We start from the raw sequence: 23,158 nt of genomic DNA on the forward strand, positions 1-23,158 counted from the left end.
CCGGAACCCGCGGCGCGGCGCCTCTGCCTCCCAGCCGGCGCCCGTTAACCGGCGGACGGGCTCGGCGCCTGCGCCCTGTCCGCGCGGGTTGGCGGTGCTCGGGGCGCGAAGATGGCGGCGTTTTCGGGTACGTGGTGCTGGGGCGGGCGCGGGGTGTCGGCTGTGCCGCCGGAGCGAAGCGCTGGGAGAGCCTCTCGCCTCGGGGCCTGCCGCGCCTTGTAGGGGCGGCGGCTCCCGCTCTCCCCGCGGCGGGCGGGCCCTGTCTGCGTCCCCCGCGGCTCCCCGGGCCTGCGCTCGGTGCGGGCCCGCTGTGGTGTGCGGCCTGCCGCGTAGCTGGCTTGAGGTCGAGAGGCCTGTGGGGATGTAGGTGCCCTTCACGGCTCCTCGGGCTTTTGCAGGCCTGTCAAAGTGGGTTCGCTGGGTTTAGGGCGTGTGTGGGATGTGTGCGTCCGGCGAATGGGGCGGCCTAAAAGTCAGACTCGTTCCGTAGGCTGACTGGTTACTCTCGCAGGAGTCTCATCGTAACTGTTCTGTGCGTTGCAGTGGATAATAACTTATTGTTGAAGGAAGAAGCATCACGGTTTGTCCCCTCCGTGCACGTTTATACACACACATAGGTGACCAATTAACATTAGGGTACTTTAAAATTTTACTGTATATGAGGTTTTTAATTTGTTTCTTTTAACTGAATTCTTTATACGAGGGGAAAATGCTGAAGCTTCTTGCGTGGTTCTAGAGGTGAGTTTAGATGCTAGATAGCAGGATTAATTTGGTTGTAGTTGAGGAAAATGTCATAGTGCCATTGTTTGCATAAGCCCTGGTAATGTGTATTGAATTAAACTATATGACCTGGAAGTATACTGAAAATGTTAAAAAAAAAAAAAAAAAAAGTAGGCATTTATGTATAACATGCAATCAATAGCTATTTTTATTGCTGTGGAAAAAGCTTTTTTCATATGTGGCTTGCCTAATTCTGTAGGAGTGCAGGGTAACACTTGAAAATATTAAAGCTTTCTGAAATCATGTTACAAATGAAACATGTTTCTTAGAGCATTTTTATTATAGCAAATGGCAGAATGATTTTTGGCTGCATACATCCATATATGTCAGCCCAGCTCTGTATGTGTGTGAAACCCAGCATGTGACAGTGTAAAGGCTAGCATGTAAAAACTCCCTTTGGAAAGGTTAATATTTATACTTAAAGAAATTGATTGAGTAACCCTATGCACCTGAAAAGATAACCAGCAGCTAAATTGTTATTTTGATGGTATAATACCATCCTTTCGGTTAGTTGAGATCTGCTTTCCTTTTGCCCTTATCGAATAGCTGCAGGTGTCTTTTTTTTTTTTTTAATAGAGAAAACATATTTGTCAACATACAATTGTTATTATGTGGCTTCATATTTAACTTGTGTCTCTTAATATGAGTTTGCCAGAAGGGGTATCTAAGGAAAAAAACGATTCAAAGCTGGATGCGATTAGTAGCTATATGACAATTAAAGCATTTTCTAGTTAATATGTGTGCTGTAAGTGTGTAAGGCAAGATTTCGTGAAAAGAAACTTAAGCATCTCAATTTTGAGTCCTTACATGGTACAGTTTTTTCTTTTTTTGAAAACTGTTTGCATTTCAACTGTAGAGAGAGGATATTTGTAATTAACAAAGTCTTCCCTGTTGTTTGCATCGGCAGTTTCCTTAAACGTGCAAAGATAAGTACCTTGCCCTTGAAATGGTGCTCGGTTTCCAGTGTGTTCGCTTTGCTGCTGTGTCAGCACCTTCCCTTACGCCTAGTATACGCCTTAGTCAGCTATAAGTGGAGACCACTGTCCAAACTGTGTGTGGGGAAGGGAGAATGTCTCTTATCTGTCACAGGAGTTCTGTAGAGAGGACTGCATCTGCTGTTTCCAGAAAGAATGCTTTTTCATTTTTTTATCTGTAGATGGAAGTGTTGATACTTGGAAATCTTTTGGTCTATGTTGAGGTAAATAACACTGCTTGTTCCTTTTTTCTTGTCTTACAGAAATGGGTGTTATGCCTGAGATAGCTCAAGCAGTGGAGGAGATGGACTGGCTGTAAGTAGGAATGCGTTTCGGCCTGGCGAAATCTAATTTGTCTTTTAGCGATATGTGACATGCTCCTTAAAATACCTCTACTGTCACATTAAAAAAAAGCAAATGTGTGCTTTCCTTTAACTGTCATTGCATCTCATGCACTTCCTTTTAGTGTGAATGACTGAAGAACACAGATTGTGACTGCAGTGGTAACATTTAAATTTGGACAAAGCGTGACTGTTTGTACCTCAGTGTCATTTGTTTGATAAAAGCCTCTGTGCTGCTACCTCTGTGCTTCTGGTTTGTTTACTGTGTATTGTGGGGTTACTGGATGAAATACTATCAAGTGATTGATGGTAATTTACTATAGTAAATGTTTTCCAGACTGTGGTCTGATTTTATGTTCTTCAGAGCTAATGCTTGTGTGTCAGTCTTCAACAAAAGTTATTCTTCCTGATTTATTACTTGTTTGTCTAAAATATTTGACTTCAGAGCTTGTTTTGAATTGTCATTTAGAATGTTATCAGTATAGACAATTTTAGTGTATATAGTTCTTCTTTTTTCATATTCATGGTATTAATTAGTTGTGATTGTCTGAAAATGCTGGTTACGTTTAGTTATCTTTATTTTCTTTTCCAGTTTTGAGTAGGAATCTTGTAAATGAGGGCTGTGTAATTGGCTATAAAAGTGAAACTCACTTGAAGAAAGGAAAACAGGGAATATATATATAATCTGTTTCTTTTATAGTTTAGCATAGTGATGTGAGATGTAGCTCTTTTCAGGGTGCAGCTGAATCCACTGCAGCTTCTAGTCACTTCCTGTCAAGGTACATTTTCTGTTCCACATTCTCCTTGCAAATGGAATCCTTTTCACTTCCTCAGCTGCAAGCAGGAAGAATAACATTTACCTGCTATTTCCCATCTTTTAGATGACTGTGTTTCTGTGAGTTCCTATACCAGAAAAAAAATCCTTTTTTCTACTGATAACATGGATTTGTGTTCTTTCCTGTAGTCTCCCTACGGATATCCAAGCAGAATCCATCCCACTGATCCTGGGAGGTGGTGATGTGCTTATGGTATGTATGGAGGATAACCCTATTCCTAGAAAGCCTGTGTCTTTTAATTGCTGTTTGTGCGGTCAGTTCCCTTCTTTCCAGAAGAGTCCATAAGTGGACTAGGTCTCCTGTTCTTCTTCAGTAGAACGTGTATTCTTCAGCTAAAAACCTCTTTTGAGTTTCTGGTATGTTTCCAACTGTTCTTGCAGATCGATTTCATTCTTTTTAGGCTTTATTTTTTGACTACTTGACAGGCACTGCCACATGAATGAGAGCTATCTGATTTCATTTACTCTCCTTTTTACTGTAAATACCTGACATGGATCTGCATGGAACGTGACTGATACTGCCTAAATAAATGCTTCAGTATCAATAACTGTGAAGATACCAGATTAGTATGCCTTATTCATCATGTCTTTTGTGGATCTCTGTGTCCTTGATTCTGCAACCAAAGTAACACTTCCTGTAATCTTCTGTAGTGCCTCCAGGTATCGGACATACATAGATAATTTTTCTGGTGAACTCTGGGAGCTTTTGTTTTTTATTTTTCTGAAGTCTATTGTAAGCGTTTTGTATGTTTGTGTTGGTTTTATTTGTGTTGGTTTAATCTGTGTGACACAATGGCATTGGTCTCTAAGATTGTCTGTATTATGCAGAAGTAAAAGTCAACTTAGCTTATAGTTTTTTTAATATAGAACTGTAGAACAGTCCTTACGGTGTAAGTTGCAATTCTGGTTAAACGCTCAAATTTTTCTTCCTACAGGCTGCTGAAACGGGAAGTGGAAAAACTGGTGTAAGTAATCAAATTTAAATTATCAGAAAGTAAAAATGTTTATATGGTGAGAGGTGGTGTGTCTGTTTGTGTGTGTGTATACACAGGGAGAACATGTATGTATTTGTATGTGTATTTAAGCAGTGTTATTCATAGTTTAGGGATGTTTTATAGTGTTTCTGGCCCTAGGTATTGCACCTGAAAACTAGACTGACTGTATATCTGGAAATACCTGTATAAATTATGGGATGAAAAATCCTTTCCATTTTAGGCTTTTAGCATACCAGTTATCCAGATTGTTTATGAAACACTGAAGGACCAGATGGAAGGCAAGAAAGGGAAAGCAACTATTAAAACTGGTGGGGCAGGTAAGGTTTTACGTGACACTCCTCAGGTTTGGAACGCTGTTAATTCCAGGTCAATTCTGTCACCTCCCAAAGTAAAGTTAACCTAACTTGCCATTAGATAAGCATGTTTTCCTTAATTTGGGATAATGTAAATAGAATATCATCACCCCAGATTTTATAAAACAGTGAAGATAAATTTACTGGTGGAGTTGTGGAAAGAACTGCAGTATGTTTGACTGCAGTCTTTTAGTAATGCTCGTTGTCTTCAGCTTAAGGCTAACTGATCCCCACATCATGCTCTGCAGTATTCTTCTGAAAGCCATATGAGTTTAGTGCCTTGCAAGATGTGAAGTGGTAGTAGTGTCCAGCTTAAAAAAAGCAAACAAAAAAAAAAAAAAAGAGTAAAAAAAAAAAAAATCTTCTGATTGCAGGGATAGATGAGACATCAGCAGTGACACCGCACAGTTTGTTTGGGTCTCTTGAGTGAGTTTGAGCAGAAAACTCTTCTACACTCAAACTTATTTTTGTGTGGCTGGGGTAGCACTGTAGTGTGTCTTTCAGTTCTGTTGTGCTGAATAAAGCTCTTGCATTCCTTTTGGCACCCAGCTAGATTTGGAGGCTGAATAACAACATCTTGAGTTGCTGCAGATTTGAACTAGTAAACGGTGAACAGAGCATGAAATGCACAGGGCCAGAACCCACTGATACAGAATGGATCATAACCATGATAATATCCTCACAGTATTTGAGGGTCTATTATGCATCCATTTAAAAGAAGTTGCAACTTGAAAGCTAGTAACCGTGTCCAGCCTGTGGTATTTATAAAGTGAGATTTATGTAAGTGACAGTAGCTGCCCAAACAGCACTCTGAAGATCTTACAGAAGTTCTCATCTTTCAGCTTCGTTACAACCGCTGCTACAGTGGTGACAGTACAGCCAACTTAAAGAAAAATCCTCCTTAAAAGAATGTAATGTAAATACACTCAGTAATCATAACTGAATGGCATCTAGTTTTACAAAAGAATCCTTATGTTGCAATGAAGTCTATTAAGTTCCACAATATATTATTGGGCATACAAAAAATGAAGTCAGAAGTTTTATGTGCTATATATGCATGTATCTTAGCTCTTCAGTAATGGCATTTTAACTGATACCCTGAAAACTATCTTAATGTGAACTTGGAACAGAAATGGCAAATACATTTCAAATTTATTGCTCTTAATATAATTTTGGATATTTTATAGATGAATTTGATTCTGATTATATGGAATTCTGCCTTATTTTATAAATGTATTGATTATTTTCAGTTGTATTTTTAAATAACTTAATCTGTGCTCTCCTTAATGGAATAATCTAAACTTTTACGTTGTAGGCCTTCATTTTGGCCTCATATAAATTGCATTGGAATGAAGCTGTCTCTCCAGAAAATCGCGCCAAACACTGTAGAGCTAACGTGAACTTCTAGTTAGAGTTTTCCTTTTGGTTTAATGCTTTTTCTGTTGCTGTCTTTCAAACTTAGTGCTCAATAAATGGCAAATGAACCCGTATGATAGAGGATCAGCTTTTGGTGAGTTGTCGTAATGTTTGCTTGGTGAAAAAAATAAACTACAAAAAAGTAAGCATGAAATTTTTTTTGAAAAAACAGTCAGGCAATTTCTTTAACTATAACTATCTTGTGATTTTCAGCAATTGGATCAGACGGTTTGTGTTGTCAAAGCAGAGAGGTAAAAGAATGGCATGGATGCAGAGCAACTAGAGGCGTGACTAAAGGTAGATACAAAATTATTTATTTTGGAGGCTCTTCTGGAAGTTTCAGCTGAAATGCCTGCTTGTCAGCCATTGTTGATGTATATGATTGCATTTAAAACTTATTATCTATTTGAGCAAATGTGCTATTACTCAATTTACTGCTAGCTGAAGACTTTGGAATGACAGATACCTCTGTTTTGCTCTCCTTGTGTTGTAAATTACCTTTTACCTGATGGGGATTGGGTCAGAGGGGACAGAATCATAACTAATATTCCTTAGAACACATTTTATTAAGGTGTTATTAGTAGAAAATAGCTACTGACACAGTACTTCTGGTTGTTTCCTCACACACTTCACGCACACACACGTATGCACAAATTTCATGATTGTGTAGTTGGAGCAACATTTGAGATGCCAACACCAGCTGTACTCAGAAGCAGAGTCATACCGGTACTCCAGTGGTTCTATGTGGGTGTTCAGAAAGACCCTCAAACAGTCTCATGTCATCAGGCATGCAGATAATCCTGCAGCCAGTTGGATGTGGTTCAAGTTACACAACCAGTTATTGATGCTAGTGCATACTGGTGAACTTGTACTGATCTGACAATCCCCTGATGTTCTGAGTTTGTCAGTTCCTGTGAATTCAACAGAACCACTGATCTCTCTAGCTTGTCACTCCTTTGGAGCCTTTCCCACGCTACCTCTCAGTGTGTACTCTTTTGCCTGCTGTTCTCTGATAATCTGTTTCTTCTTCATTACATACATGGATACCTACAGAACTTTTTCACGCTAACACAGTAGGGGATTTTTCTGACACTTTCAGCAGGGGTGGAAATGTTAGACTTGCATGGTCTTGGAAGTAGCTAAACTGAACCACCTCGATGAAATTAAAATTTAGGTGTTCTTTTAGATTGTTTCCTTCTCTTTTAAAGGGAAATATTACTATGAAGTTTCCTGTCACGACCAAGGCTTGTGCAGAGTTGGTTGGTCAACTATGCAGGCTTCACTAGATTTGGGTGAGTTTCTTTGAGAAGAAGAGTCCTGCAGACAGTTTTCATATTTATGTGGAGTGGCTGGAGTCCTGTTCTAGTCTTGCAGAGAATGGGGTCCTTGGGAAGGGTGGCAATATAGGGGAGTTTAAAAAGTTTTGTACAAATATTGCTCTTCCTGTAAGAGGAAGTGTTCTTAGGTTGCAATGTTTTTTGTCTCTTGTGACTTTTTCACTTTTATTTCAATGTTTTGGTGAAGATGTCTGGAGACTAGTAAAATCAATAAATGTACTGGTATAAAAATACTAGTTTAGTGTATATCAAAGCTGAAAGTCTTTAGTTAGTATTGAGTATTATTTTTTTGCATGTTGGTGTTAGAGGTTTCTGTTGCAAATACAAAGAGGAAAAAAGGTAACCTGTCAACCGAAAGATTAAAAGCTATACTTTCTCTTGTCTTCAGGCACTGATAAGTTTGGCTTTGGCTTTGGTGGCACTGGTAAGAAATCTCACAACAAGCAGTTTGACAGCTATGGTGAGGTAAGCTTGAATTGCTTATTGGTGGAAGCATTATTAAAAGTTTTGCATGTTGGTTCTGTGCTGTAACAATGAGCTGTGTTTTGTAATAGTGCAAACTTTTAAGGGAAGGTCACTGGGCAAAAGTACCATGGAAAACTGAAGCATTTTTGGATAAAAGCAAATTAACAGATGTAACAAAAGTGGTCATAATCTTCAGGCGTATGGTTGTGGCTAGACCACAATTATATGGACTTTTATTTAGAAGATAATCTCTAACCTGGAACACACAGAAAAGATTTAACTAATCTCTTAGATTTATGTCTTGATTTATTTCAGTCTTAGCTTGAACAACACCAACCTGTCTGTGTACCTTGGTGAATGTGAGGGCATTGTATCCTGTTTAATGGTAGTTAAAGTAGAAGTAATCACACAACTCTAATGTTTCTAGTCATTGGATTGGGTTTGCAATGAGAACTGTTACCTTAAAGTACCCTTCTGAAAATGTCTACCAGGAATATATGTGGTGGCTTTTGTGTAGTATCCCAGTCAAAAGTTAAGATGTTTAAGCATGATTGATATAAATAGGAATAATACAGCAGGAACTCAAGTCTTTTTGTGGTATTAATGAACTCTCAATGCCATAAAACTTGCAAATTTTATGACTATTGTATTGTAGCTTTTCTGTAGTAGTGAATTCTGAGCTGTTGAATTAGAATCACTTTATAATATACCGATTTTATTGAATGTCTTTACAACGAACAGGTTTAAAGATATTTAAAGGAAGCACTTAAGTATGCATCATGTGCATATAGTACCTCTTGCAAGAGTTAGTCTTTTTATATAGTCAAAATGTATGTTTCTGTTAGCATGTTTGGTGCTCTGAGCTTAGATTTACATTGGCTAGTAAATGCATAAATAGTACACTTTTCTGTAATGCAGAGTACTTCCAGGTAAATGACTTAAATTTATCAAAGTGTTTGATTTCAAAGTAAATTTAAAGCTGCAATAAATGTTTAGACATGTGAAATAAAATGGGCAGTTTACTGAGGATTTGTAACCAAATGAAAACATGCATGCTAGTTACAGCGGTATTATTGGTATAAATTTAACTGCCTTCTCAACAATTAGCATTTAGTAGGGAGAAGTGGGAAAACTAAAAGCTGTCAAAATGTAACCACTTCCGTTTTCTTGAAACACCAAACACCAAAATCGCTTAGCGTTACAAAATTCTTGTTACAGGAATTCACTATGCATGATACAATTGGGTGTTATCTAGACATAGATAAAGGACAAATAAAATTTTCCAAAAATGGTAAGTGTTATTCACTTTCTTCTTTGCAATCTTTCTGGAATGCTTGTGTTGGAGGAGGGGCAGGGAGAGGAATATACAAACATGCAGAGTCTGATTGCATGAACCCTGCTTTCAGGGAAGGACCTTGGCCTTGCATTTGAAATCCCACCACACATAAGGAACCAAGCACTTTTTGCAGCTTGTGTACTGAAGGTAACGGAATATCGCACATATGTAAGGTTATGAAAATTGTTCTAGTTTTGGTAACTAACTACTTATGTATGAAATTTGCATGGCCACCTGCAGCTACTGTAGTTGTGCTTGTACACTCTCGGTTTCCTTTGATGTACTAGTATTTCACTACTGGAGTGTTCACCACAGTGTTAAGTTAGCTTTGAAGAGTACTGTTCAAGTGAAGTATCGAAAGCTTAAATTAGAATTGAAATATTTAAACTTGAATATGAGGGTAGAATAGCTTGGATAATTAATTTCTAATACCAGTGCTATCTTGCCTGTGTTACTTACCAAGTAAAGGCTTCAGCAAAACATTTTGGTGCTCAGAAAAAAGTACAAGTTAAAAAACAAAAGTTGTTTTGTTGTTTGGGTTTTTTTAATTGTGATTTGTCATGGAGAATGAATGAAATGTAACAGTTCAAAAAAGATTTCCATATATCTGTAAATGTGGGAATATTTTGATGTAGAAGAAAAGAGTTTTTAAGACCTAGAACCATGCATAAAATGTCTGGCAGGTTTTAGACAATTTCGGGAAGGGGAACATGTAAGATGGGAGAAAACACCTTCCCATCCTCCTCATCTAGCTGGTTTCTCACAGGGAAATGAATTATGGAATGGTTTCACATTTTTTGTGTTCTCTTGAAACTATATGTATGACACAACTCTGTTGAAATCTAGAATGCTGAATTGAAATTCAATTTTGGTGAAGAAGATTTCAAGTTTCCACCGAAAGATGGCTATATTGGTCTTTGCAAGGCTCCTGATGGCAGTGTTGTAAAATCGCAACACTCAGGTAGGTTAGATTTTCAAACTTCTCTCAGTTCTGTATTCAGATTGTGTTATAGAGCATCTTCTGATTGCTTCATTACTGTTGTATTCAAGGTCTTACAGTGATCTTACTGGTAACAGTATTAGCTCTGTTTTTTTAAAGCATTCCAAATTTTCTTCATCTTAAACCACAAATAGTCTTAACATTTTGAATTTAGAAATGCATCAGATAAAAAGAGAAGTTCAGCTAAGTTACTCAGCATTGTTATCTTAAAAATAAGTGTGTGTGTTTAAGCTCTGCAATAAAATTAATTATGCTGCATAGCCAGTATACCCACTATCATGGCAAGATTCACTTGTAATCTCTGAATATTATTCTGAAACTATTTCTAATTGAGCAATAACATCACCCTTTAATGGAGCATTTAGAATCATGAGGTTTTAGATTATTAATACAAAATCCAAGTTTATTTCCAGGTAAAAATTCCAGAATAGGAATGTAGTTTGTCTTAATGGCATTTTTTTTTCACTTAGGAAATGCACAAGTGGTTCAAACACAGAACCTTCCAAATGCTCCGAAAGCATTGATTGTAGAACCATCAAGAGAGCTGGCAGAGCAAACTTTGAACAATGTGAAGCAGTTCAAAAAATATGTTGATAATCCCAAATTAAGGTAACAGCGTATCTGTTGTAATTGTATTTATGGTATTTTCCATGGACGTGACTTCGCGGGGAATGAGGAGTGTTTAGTTTTGTAGCTGAGCAGACCTTGATCTGCAGTGCTACTGGTAATAGCCTCAGTACTATCTGCTACCAACCAGCCTTCTGACTTCTTAGCTATGGTCAGACCAGTTAGGGGTTTTTTGTTGTGTTTTATCTATCGACTACATGTTTCTGGTGTGACAAATCTATTTGGCTTTTTTTCTTGAGAGTGTCAAAAGTGTATGATACTTAATGTTTTCAGTCAAGAAGGGCACATCTTTTGTGTACTGCTGTTCTTTTCTGAGCATCTTCCTGTGCCACTGGCCTCATTTTGTTTGTTTTTCATCTCCAATAAATTGTTATATACAAGGTCTGCTCTGTTTACCTTAGAGTGCTTGCAGGACAAATGTTGCAGTGATTAACATGGGGATGCTGTTCTGAAAATGAATCATCTGCAAGCTGCTTCTGTCTGAAGTTGTTTCTGTTTTGATTGTGCTTATAAAACTTAAACGTGTCTCCATATTCTAAATTGCAGTCTCTTTATGAGAGTGCTTTTACTAGAATTGCAGGGGAGTAGCAGTGGGAAAGGGCAAGCTGTGATGCAAGGTTGATGTAGTTTACTGTTTGCATTTCTAGCTTTCAGGAACACAGGAAACATTAACTTATGTTTGAGACTTTTAAGGAACAGATTCTTCTTTAAGATTAAATTGGTTAAGGTGTTAATGTGTTTAATACAACAGTGATAAAGTAGTAAAATTCAGATACATTTCAGTAACAATACTTTTACTTCTTGAATTAAAATACAGTACACTACATATGAAGGGAGGAGTTTTAAATTTTTTTTTCCTAGTTTTTTGTTCTTAAAATTACCATTCAGAACTGTTAATCATCAGCTACTAATAAAAGAATCAGTCTTTAGCCAGATACTTAATAAATCTTCTCAGTATAATAAAACAGCAAATGTCAAAATATGTTGATGTAATTTTAGGGAACTGTTGATTATTGGTGGAGTTGCTGCAAGAGATCAACTGTCTGTACTGGAACAAGGAGTAAGTTATATTTTTATTCATATGATTCAGAAGTTTGGGTGCTGAATAACTCATGATGTTGCTAGAGAATAGTAGTGGCACTTGTAACTCCTGTAAACCTGATAAAAAGAAATGGTGCTGTTGATAGCAAGCTCATGTTGTACTGGTCTAGCATTTGTTGCTTTACTTCCATGGCAATTGTCAATACAAATGCTTATAGTACTTGGTCAAATTCTGTTGAAGCCTGAGTACTTCTGAAAATATTAAAATAAAGGTGTAATTTTTCGCTATTTGTCATTAACTAACAAGACAGATAGTTTCCGTATTAACTTCTGCTTCATGTTTATGTGGATAAAACTGATCTGCAATTATCAGGCTCAACCTACACCACAAACCAGTCCTACATAGTAGGAACAGATCTAGCTTCAGCAGCATGGAATATGCAATCAACTCAGTCATGCTGAAGGGACAGCATAGTCACTTTTTAATTTAGGACTCGCCTTTGGAAGTGAGACCACATCACTATTAAGTTTTTCAGTGATTCTTGCTGCCAAAATACATACTTTCTCCTAAGCAGGGTTGAATGGAAGCTTGTTAGACTTTCATGTGAATGCTAAATTCATGACGGTGAACCCTTCCATCTGGCAAAATCTTAAATTATTTCTATAGTAGATAGACTTGATGTGTATACTTCCACAGTGAGAAAAGTTGAATTTATTTTATCCCCGTTTAAAAACAAATCTGTTTGACTTCAGATAACAAAGTTACACAGCTTGGGGGATGGTGGGAGGGAGGAGGGAGCAGGGGCATGCCACTTCCCAAGATAAGGGAACACTTCCTGCCTAAGGCAGATTCTACTGATGAAATGGCTGTAGAACTGAAATTCATGTTGTCCAGGGAGGTTGTGGGATCTCCGTCCTTGAAGATACTGAAAGTTTTGTTGGGCAGCTACCTAAAGCAACTTGGAGATTGACCTTGATTTATATGTGATGATCGGAGTGGAGACCAGATGACCTCAAGAGATCCCTCCAACCCAAATTACTCTAGGACTCTATGAAGCTATAATTAATAGAAAATAGACCATCATACTGATAATTGTTTCATAATCTTTAGATTTAGACAAAACTGCTAATGCCTCTAGTTAGTTATGGGACAAATTCATACTCTTACGTATTTCATAGGTGGATATTGTTGTTGGAACTCCTGGAAGACTGGATGACCTGGTCTCAACGGGAAAGCTCAATTTATCTCAAGTTAGATTTCTGGTTCTGGATGAAGCTGTACGTAGAGAACTAAGTGATACTTAATTTCTGTTCTTAAGTGCACTATGACATTTCCTAAAAAAGTCAGTGAAACATTATTGTTCTGTAGTATTTGGTACTTCAGTGGGACAACAGTTAGCTACCTATAGGCTATTCCAGGTTAATCTTCTTGTTATTTGTAACTAGAGTAACCCCTAAGTATTTTGTCCTCTTGTAGCCTCTCGAGTAAAGCCATCTGAATCATTTCTGATAGAGAAATATGTTTTAGGCTGTATTCACCAAGGTAGTGAAGTCTGTCCCTGTCACTGCACAGGGATCTTGAAAGGACAAAGATGAGATAAGCATTTTTGATTACCTAGCAGGTCTTGAAGCCAGTGAATGTTGTAGTCAATATGCTGTGAAATGAGTGCCACTCTTTGAGCTGTTATAGTACAACTGAATATTTACAACAATGATGTGCCTTAGGGTACTATCTAGGAGAAGCTGCTGAGGCAGATGTTCAGTTTCTTGTGAAGCACAGCAGCTGTACTTCTAAATACTCCAAACTTTAACTTTTTTTGCCGCCTTGGTAATAATATCTAGCCAGGCATTGACCTGTCCATCTAATTAAAAGAGAGACCTTGTGAGACTACAGTTGTATTGCTTATTTAACCCAAGTGTATAGACTGAGAAATGAGAAACAATTGCAGCTTTATTTCTTTTCTTTTACTCCCGTGTAGGATGGCCTTCTCCTTCAAGGTTATTCAGATTTCATAAACAGGATCCACAGTCAAATTCCTCAGATAACTTCAGATGGAAAAAGACTTCAGGTATAAAATTTGTAAATGGTTTGGTGGTTTTTTTTTTGTGGTGGGTTTGTTTTTTGCTTGTGGGGGGTTTTTGAGTGTGTGGTGTGCACTGCTTTCAATTGTTGATTATTAGGTGGCATGGAGAATGCTACTTTGAAGTAGAGTTTGTTACATCTCTTGTCCAAAACTAATGCTTTGCACTGGGTTCAGTCGATGCCTGTGAATATGTATTTTTAGTATCCTACATCTTGAAGCCCAGTATGTAGCAGTAGTTAAGTTATTTAGGTAGAAATTTATCTGAAAAACAAGTGACTACATACATTATGATTTCTAATGTTCTAATAATCTTGATTGATCAGGTCTCACTAATTCTGCTTTCTTCCTTGTAAATGGTTGGGTTATTTTAAGAGAATAGTTAAGCAACTTATTTTGTGTCTTGACTGTCAGCAGCTGGGTGGTTCCTGTGATGAGGAAAGCCAGTCAGGGACTCTCTGTTGTGCTATGTTATGTTATTCAACTGCATAACGTTCTTCCAGTTCTACTCTGACCTTTTTTTCTGGGAGAATCTGATCTTCAGTGGTATCCATATGGCTTTTTTCTTCTCAGGTGATTGTGTGCTCTGCAACACTACATTCTTTTGATGTGAAAAAGCTATCTGAAAAGATCATGCATTTTCCCACCTGGGTTGATTTGAAAGGAGAAGATTCTGTCCCTGAAACTGTACACCACGTAGTTGTGCCTGTAAATCCAAAAGCTGACAAACTCTGGGAAAGGCTTGGCAAGAATCATATCAGAGTAAGTGGTCTATAAGTGAAAATTAAGATTATTTGCCCATGTTTACTTACTTAACCGTCAGAACTGGGACCTAATATTGTAGCATCTTGGACAGCTATTGAAACAGCTTAGTGTATTTGAAATGCTTTGTTCCGTGGTAGTCAGCAACGTAATATTTGTCATGTTGTAATACTGTTTCTGTGTTTCAGCTCAGTCTTACAAACATGACTGAGGAAGATCTTCATAGAGTAATATTCTGATTTGTATAGAGAACAATGTCACTGCACAGCTTGTTCACTCATTTCACAGCTAATGGTCTCTGGCCTAACTGTCATTAGTACCTGATTGATCAAGGGGAAGTAAACTTTCCAACATAAATCATTCTGTGAAGTAGTTTTGTCTCTAACCTATGTGAGATGGGAAATTTTTAGAGGAATGGATTTAATCTCAGAGTACCTTTGAGACTCTACTTCAAATTCTATGAGACTCTACTTCAAATTCTACCTTAACCTGACACTCATTCATATGAGAAGGTGGTGGTTGTTGTTGAAGTCTTTAGTTTACGAGTTCTGCATAACCTGGGACTGAACTTAATTTTCAGCAACTCATATGCAGTTACAATCAACAGACTTTCTTAATTCCTTGTTATCTCTGGAACCTGCCTTTGTTAGGTTTGTTAGAGCCTTTTCATTAGGTCTTAGCATGGATTTATTTCTCTTGGGTTTTAGGTTTACATCTGAGTCAGCCTAGCATAGGGAAAAAGATAAGGAACAACAGTATGTATGATTTAGCTGTGTTTATAGTGTATTGTTTTCGTGTTTGGTGTTGTTTTTTTAATTCATCACTGTTCTAAGGTGGTTTCTATCCAGTATCTACTGAATAATTTTATTATCCTTTTTTTATGAACAAGTGTTGTGTGCTTACACTCAAGGCTTTTGTTTAGCTAAAGGTAGATTAGCTTGTCTGGTGGGAGAACAGAATGCCAATATTACTTTTAAACTTTATTTAATTTCTTACTAATTGTAAATTAATGGAGTCAAGTATTTCCTCTGTGAAGGGTGGAGTAATGACTTGGGGAATTTATTTCTTTTTTTTTTTTTCTTTTTTTTTTCCTAGACAGATGAAGTACATGCAAAAGACAATACACGACCTGGTGCTAACACTCCAGGTAATCAGGAACACTAGTGAAGTAATAGCTTGTGAAATAATGCTTTATAGATGTTAAAAACTAAAGCTAAATTATAGTAGATAGTGGCCTTGAGTCACATTCCTCTAAATTTTTATTTCTGCATTTTTGTAGTTCTGAAGAGAAGTGTGTTTCTGTAATTAGGGGGGGAGAGAAAATGACTTGAATATATATTTTGCAGGTGTGTAAACAAGTGTTTGGTGTGTATGAGTAACCTGAAACCCCTGAGTAGTTTTGTTCTTTCTGTACTATATAACCTTGAAGCAGAGGAGCATGGAGGGGGGGGAGAAGAAAAAAGTGAAGGTCTAGCTCTCTTGCTCTGCCAGTAAAGGTTTAGCTGTCTACTGAAAGGCTAGAGAAAACCTTAAATGTATGCTGTTCAAAGGCTTTTCATATTTTTAAACCGTTTGAGTGAAATAACTTCTCCACTTTTACTTAGAAATGTGGTCTGAAGCTATTAAAATCCTAAAAGGAGAATACACCGTTCGGGCAATCAAAGAACACAAGATGGACCAAGCCATTATTTTCTGCAGGACTAAAATAGATTGTGATAATATGGAGCAGTACTTCATCCAACAGGGCGGAGGTAATATTTTTCATGAAAACCTTATTCTGCTCGTTTTCCTGTTTATTTCAAAGCTAAATTTGTATGGTAGAGGTCACCAGTATTCAGAAACCACACAAATAAAATAGTGCTTAAGTTTTTTGACATACTACCTGGGCATAGAAGTCAGGGTTTGGTTGCAGGGAGCTGCAGGGGTGCCCTTTGTGAGAGGTGGCAATGAACTGTGCTGTACCTGTTCCAGGCAGCTCTGAAATAGCTGGAAACAACCCATCGTGCACCAGAATTTGAACCAATGAGAAGAGCGTATGGTGCCTCTGCTGAAATGCGTATAAGAAAGCAATAGTTGCTAGAGGCAGGAGACACAGGGAGAAATGTGTGTGTACAAAAGTACACACATAAGGAGACATGGAAGGAGAAATATGAGAGAAGACACAGGGGGACACTGGAAGGGGATGTGTGAGAAGGAAGCTGAAGACACATGTTTGGAGAAACAAGGGAGGTTTAGGCTAGGAAGGAATCACAGAATCACAGAATGGTAGGGGTTGGAAGGGACCTCTGTGGGTCATCTAGTCCAGCCCTCCTGCCGAAGCAGGGTCACGTACAGTAGGCTGTAGAGGACCTTGTCCAGGCGGGTCTTGAATATCTCCAGAGAAGGAGACTCCACAACCTCCCTGGGCAGCCTGTTCCAGTGCTCTGTCACCCTCAGAGGGAAGAAATTCTTCCTCGTGTTCAGATGGAACTTCCTGTGCTTCCGTTTGTGCCCGTTGCCCCTTGTCCTGTCGCTGGGCACTACTGAAAAGAGCTTGGCCCCATCCTCCTGACACCCACCCTTCAGATATTTGTAAGTATATATTAGGTCCCCTTGCAGCCTTCTCTTCTTCAGGCTGAACAAGCCCAGCTCCCTCAGCCTCTCCTCGTAGGGGAGATGTTCCAGTCCCCTCACCATCCTTGTAGCCCTCCGCTGGACTCTCTCCAGTAGCTGAACATGAGGAGACATACTTACACAGACCTCCTTTGGGGAGGGGGAAGGAAAGGTGTTCGTTTCAGTGGTGATTGTCTTTTTCCGCAATGTCTGTATCAGTAATTAGAAGTTTATGTTAATTGATAGTAAGTGAGATTCCCCTGAGTCGAAACTTTTGCCCTCAAAATGTACTTTTTTTCCCCAGTTCTGTATGGTGTTGCATCATAACTTATATATGATGTTATTAATGCATAGCAATTCTTCCAGGCCCTGATAGGAAAGGACATCAGTTCTCATGCGTCTGTCTGCATGGTGACAGAAAACCTCAAGAAAGAAAGCAAAACCTGGAAAGATTTAAGGTGATGCAGCAGATTCTTGAAGGCTTTTTCCTCACTTCCTGATACCCGATATCATACATTACTTTGTGTTGCTAGTTCTCTGTTTAAATTAAGTTGTGTTCAAATGCTTTCACTCACTTCCTAAAATTCTGTGAGGCACAACTTCTATAGGTAGAAATCTCTACTGTCAGTCAATTCGACCTTTGTGAGTTTTCATTGAGGATAGATGGGCTTACTTTTAAATAAAACCTAACTTTAAGGTCTGTAATAGATTACATTGTTTTTTAAAGTCTTTGGTTCTTGAATATTAAAAGTTATTTAAATAGAGAGTTTGGTTTTGATTAAGCTCTTTATCGATTTATACTTGCCTTACACTGTTGGGGAAGGAAATAAGGATGTAAATTGACCAAGCTACTTATGGTGAAAAAGCACTATTGCACTGTGGAAGAGCTTTATTTGAAGTGTTTCTAAATGTACAGAGACACTTCAAGGTAAAGTAAATGAAAAGGACTTCTGTTTCGTTGCCTGGGTTTTTGTTTGGTTTATTTAGCACAATTCTTTACAACTGTGTTTTCGTAGAGAGGAGATGTCCGTTTCTTGATCTGCACAGATGTTGCTGCTAGAGGAATTGATATTCATGGTGTTCCATATGGTAAGACGTAACTTTTAAACTAAGTTGTTGAATTGCATACAGTTTCAATATATTTGCAGTCCTGTCAACTAGTTAAAACAGGTATATGACTTACAGCTTCATTTTAAAAAGTTGGAGATGTTACAGCCTTGAAGTAGGCAACTTTTAATTTGATAGTTCACCATACCTTGTCAAATACCTGATGGTCGTCTGCATTGTTGGGGATTCTTCATTTGTTTCTCGGCTCTTGTCAAAAAGTAATCGTGCAGAAAGCAGTTTTATAGTGGAAGCCTTAAGTGCAGGTGTTGCAGTTAATAACACCAGGTATTGCAGGTAATGACACCTGTAACTGCTGTAATAGAACATCAAGTAGGTATATGGGCTAAGGAGGGGGATTGCAGCAATCAAAATCATATTTATTTAGGTATCTGGTCTGTGATCTTAGCTCATACATTTTTCTAAAAAAATTTGTATTCTCTGTGGATTGTGTGTGTCTTATACAGTTATCAACGTCACACTCCCTGATGAAAAACAGAACTATGTTCATCGAATTGGTAGAGTAGGCAGAGCTGAGAGGTACGTATATGTTCAGAGTAATCACCATATATTCTTGATTTTTTTTTAATCTGTTACTGTTCCATAAGTTGACAATAGTTGTTTAAATACTTTTTTCTCTCCCTTCTCCCTGTAATATTTCAGGATGGGTCTGGCAATCTCCCTTGTCGCAAAAGAGAAAGAAAAGGTAATTATAGTCCAAAGCAAAATTGAACAGACATCATTTACTGAAGCGTTATCCACAGTTGATGTCAGAATTTAACATCCTTCATTGGAAAACTGCTTTTTTGTTCTTGCTTAATTGAAACAATTTAAATAAGGTCTCTGATTTCTTTTTCATGATAGTACATTCATTTTGATTAATTATAAATTATTTCACAGAGTTTAAAAGTTGTTTTCCTTTGCTTCTAGGTTTGGTATCATGTATGCAGTAGTCGTGGAAAAGGATGTTACAATACTAGACTGAAGGAAGAAGGAGGTTGTACCATATGGTACAATGAGATGCAGGTAAACGTTTCGCTTAACCAGAATGCTCAAATTCCTCTGACAGACTTGGGGTATAGTTCTTTTTTTAGCGTGTGGTTGAAGTACAGAGCTAGTTTTGGGGTGTTTATAACCTTTGTTTCCATCTGAAGAAGAAATTAAAAAAAAAATTGGCAGGTTATACTTTCTGAAAGTTATTTCTTTAATGATAAAGGCTTATTTTTATATTTCCACCCAATTCTGTTGGAGTTTTATTTTCAGTTTCTCTATGGTCGTCTTAAATGCTGTTAAGAGGTACAGGATGCTAATTACACATTTTTGTTAAGGTGGTTTGTTGCAAAACTATGTAACTTAAAACTGTTGTTCCTCTAACATGGAAATAGTGTCTCACTTAAGCGCAGTTTCATTGAGATTTGTATACCGAGTGTAAGTGCTTGTAAATTTGCAGTGATTCCCCTCTTTTTACATTAAGGAAGGGTGAATGATACGTCATCTGTGGTAAAATAAGCTTGGACTGTGAGCTCTTTAGAATAAAGTAGCCCCACTCACCTAAGTAGGGTGCTGTGTAAAATAAAGGTTTCTAGGTAGAGTAAAACATACTGAGATTGGGAATGAACTTGTATAGTCCATTTGAGAAAAAAAATGTGCTAGTCTTTGGTGTCCGAGACCAAATTGTTTTCTGTGTACGGGTCCTGTTAAAACTACTTGAATGTGACTGTTGAGAGCACTGGTCTGACTGAAGTCTTGGACCATGAGAGTACTGTAAGACTTTTTTTCTTTTTTTTCCCTGTAGTTGCTGGGGGAGATCGAAGAACACTTAAATTGCACTATTGCCCAAGTTGAGCCAGACATAAAAGTACCAGTAGATGATTTTGATGGGAAAGTTACGTATGGGCAGAAAAGAGCTCTGGGTGGTAAGCAATGAACTACTCTTGAGTTGCCTGACTATGCAATGCTGGGTTTCTTGATTGTCTGCTGTGTAACTAGAGAATGATACATTAAAAAGACCTGCTAGTTCTTTGCTTTCTTCTGCATTTGTTATGTGCAGCCTGTGGGCTGCAAGTGACCAGAGTGTGTGTATGCCTGTGTTTTGTTTTGTTTTGTTTGTGCTTTTTTTTTTTAACAAGTTAACAAAGTTACTTTTACTTTCGGAATGGCTGTGGTTGAGCATTATTGGTTCTGCTGAAAAATGGCTTTGAACACATCATTTAGCTTGGGTCTCTTTTGGCAGGTGGGCTGTATAAAGGCCACGTGGATATTCTGGCACCTACAGTACAGGAGTTGGCTGCCCTTGAAAAGGAGGCTCAGACATCTTTCTTGCATCTTGGCTATCTTCCTAACCAGCTGTTCAGAACATTCTGATTGTGCCACACGAGACAAGGCTTGAGTTAATAAATGCTCTACCCTGCAAATACAAAAATCCCTTACTGTCTCTCAGTTGCAGTAGTTAGAAAAGGATTAAAATTAGATATACTTCTTGCATGATGAACAGCGTCTTCGGCGTTGTTAACTCTGTGTTACCTGTTGTCTTGATAAAATAAAACAAGTCAAAGATGAAATGGTTTCTTGTGCTCTTCTTTTGCTTTGCTTTGAGGATTAATTTTCAGAATCATTCTTTGCGTAGCTTTTTGATTTATTGAAAATAAAGTATAGTTAAGCAGATCTGGAAGAAGGAGAGTGTAATTATTTTCTTTGTAGATTATACAATAAATTTACTTAACTAGCTGTCTACTGTAATTTTTAGTGCTGGGCTTTTTAAACATGCATCCATATTCTGACAGCTGTTTAAGATACTGAAGAAGCAGAAAAAAAAAATCCGGAAGTATGTATTTGAAGCTTTTGGTTAACCTAACACCCTGAATCTAGGCTGATAACTGCTTTTTGATTCTGTAATACTAGACTTCTCAAAGTTAATGTGTATTAAATTTCTAAAATTGATCTTGTACAAAGAATTCTGCAATGCTGTGAGTTCATAGGACATGCTAGTATCAAAGCAGTTCATAAATCTTCAGGAAAAGCTCTTTCATACAGCACTGTAGGTTGCAGTACTTAAAGCCTGTTGTGTTGCTTTCGGGCAGATTGAATTTGTTCAGATGAAGTCACTATAATCTAATTTGGATATTTTTTCAGCTTTCTTTTTTCTCCAGTGACTTCTCTAAACATACTTAGAAATTTTAGTGACTCTGCCTGCCAATTGGTATCTAAAATATCAAAAGTCGTTGGGAGTGCCTGACAACCCAGAATGAAAGTAACCTTTTGCGTTCCTCATGAAGACACAACGTTCAGTCCCCTTGCAGGAAACAGTGAAAACCAGATTAAACTCAGGTTGAGCAAAGAAACAATTATTTTTTGTGTGTGGTGTTACCTGGAGAGGGCAAACTGAGAGTCCTAGCAATTATAATAAAATACATAGATTTCTCATTAAGTTCAACAAATTTAAGTAGTAAATTTACTGTGACTATGCGGGTTATCTGGTCCTAAACTGATCATTGTGGAATCCTTCCTCTATGGTATCCTTCCTTTAATAACCTTAATATTCTTTAAAACTGGGTCGTGTTGGGGGGGATGACAGGGGCTGCTTATTGTTAGATCCTGGGAGGAGAAGTTCCGCTGTTTGTATTGGTCTTCTCTTGTCAGACAACAGTAATGAAATCTATTGACAGTAAGTCAATCAAAATTTATTGCAGTGCCTGAAATAATTTTAGATACAGGAGAAAGCAGATCATTTCCAGAGAAGAAGAAGACTCCACAACGTCCCTGAGCAGCCTGTTCCAGTGCTCCGTCACCCTCAGAGTGAAGAAGTTCTTCCTCATGTTCAGATGGAACTTCCCATGCTTCAGTTTGTGCCTGTTGCCCCTTGTCCTGTTACTGGACACCACTGAAAAGAGTCTGGCCTCATCCTCCTGAGACCCACTGTTCGCAGATTGAAGCTAAGAATGAAAACAGTTTCAGCTAGTTTAATATATTTAATTGGGGATCACTTTTACATCAGGGGAAAAAGGTAGGTGCATGCTATCAAAATCTTACACTCTAACAAGAAGACCAAGGGTGGTAATATTTATTCTAAATCTGCTACTTGTTCAAAGTGCTGTTGTCTTTCAAAATTGGCTATTGGGTATCCAAACTTCAGTAAATGATTACAGGTTATGACAATTTAGCATGGCTTTTTTCAGTCCTAAAAATGAAAGTCACTGTAGGCATGTAGCCTTAGGCATGCCAGTACTTGTTTAAAATTTCTATTTCCTTGTTGTAGGAGCTGAAATTACTAAAATGGCCTAACGAATACGTGTTTTCAGGAGGGTTTTGCTGTTGTGCCTGCAAACACGGAAGCTGGAGGGAGGTATGAGGGAAGGAGATTCTGGCTGAGAAACTTTAAAGGTTCACTGAGATGTCAAGAGCTTAACTGTATCTTGTGCTAAAACGAAAATCTCTGTTGCCCTAATAAATAATCTCTAGGAAAAGTATTTAGATGAGATGGCACATAAACTGCTTGCAATTGTTTTGAAGGATCTGATCTGGGTTTTTTATATAACTTTCAGTTACTATTGTCTTAAAACACTAAAAAGAGGAACTTTCTGGGAAACATGACATTTCTTCAGAAAGCAAGTAAGGTTATTAAAAAACTTAAAAAAAAAAAAAAAAAGTAGAAAGCTAAATGGAATTATACCAAATTAAGTTCAGACAATTGTCCCTGGATGTTCATTGTTGTTACTTTTGTTTTGGAATGCATGTGCCTTTACACCTAGTAGCAGTGATAAGCCAGATATAGCTAGATAGGCATGATTCCAATTAAGAGCTTTAATTACCTTTCTTGAACCGAGCACTGCCGTGCTTTCGCATCCGCAGGCGAGATCCGAAGTTGCTTTCACGCTGGGAGTTAGGGGATGTGTAAGAACAGCGCTCCTTAGGACCAGGTGACGTCGTACGCCTTCTCGCTGGGAATATCCCAAGTGACATGCACAGGATAAAAAGAATTTTCTCGTTGAATTTCAGTACCTAATTTTGTGTCGTTATACACGCACGTGCACCTAGAGGTAGGCTGCTGCGCAGCAGCGTGCGCGGGGCCGGGTGGTGCGGCGGTGAGCGCCGCCGCCGCGGGGCCGGCTGCCCCGCCGCG

The 23,158-nt window shown here is 38.1% G+C and overlaps 1 protein-coding gene across 1 annotated transcript; it reads left to right on the forward strand.

Moving 5' to 3' along the window:
• The first annotated feature begins 31 nt into the window (after positions 1 to 31).
• Positions 32 to 20,600, forward strand: DDX1 (DEAD-box helicase 1). The gene is made up of 26 exons (XM_075414862.1): positions 32 to 127; positions 2,018 to 2,069; positions 3,060 to 3,123; positions 3,866 to 3,895; positions 4,146 to 4,242; positions 5,741 to 5,788; positions 5,908 to 5,991; positions 6,903 to 6,986; positions 7,420 to 7,496; positions 8,715 to 8,787; positions 8,903 to 8,979; positions 9,679 to 9,793; positions 10,303 to 10,441; positions 11,459 to 11,519; positions 12,680 to 12,778; positions 13,480 to 13,569; positions 14,155 to 14,343; positions 15,439 to 15,490; positions 15,948 to 16,094; positions 17,302 to 17,393; positions 17,952 to 18,024; positions 18,507 to 18,579; positions 18,703 to 18,745; positions 18,970 to 19,065; positions 19,835 to 19,955; positions 20,273 to 20,600. The coding sequence occupies exons 1-26, from the start codon at positions 112 to 114 to the stop codon at positions 20,401 to 20,403; spliced, it is 2,223 nt and encodes a 740-aa protein (XP_075270977.1). The 5' UTR covers positions 32 to 111; the 3' UTR covers positions 20,404 to 20,600.
• The last annotated feature ends 2,558 nt before the right edge of the window (positions 20,601 to 23,158 follow it).

The sequence above is a fragment of the Opisthocomus hoazin genome, chromosome 2 (genome assembly GCF_030867145.1).
Source record: "Opisthocomus hoazin isolate bOpiHoa1 chromosome 2, bOpiHoa1.hap1, whole genome shotgun sequence".
In the NCBI taxonomy this organism is placed as follows: domain Eukaryota; kingdom Metazoa; phylum Chordata; class Aves; order Opisthocomiformes; family Opisthocomidae; genus Opisthocomus; species Opisthocomus hoazin.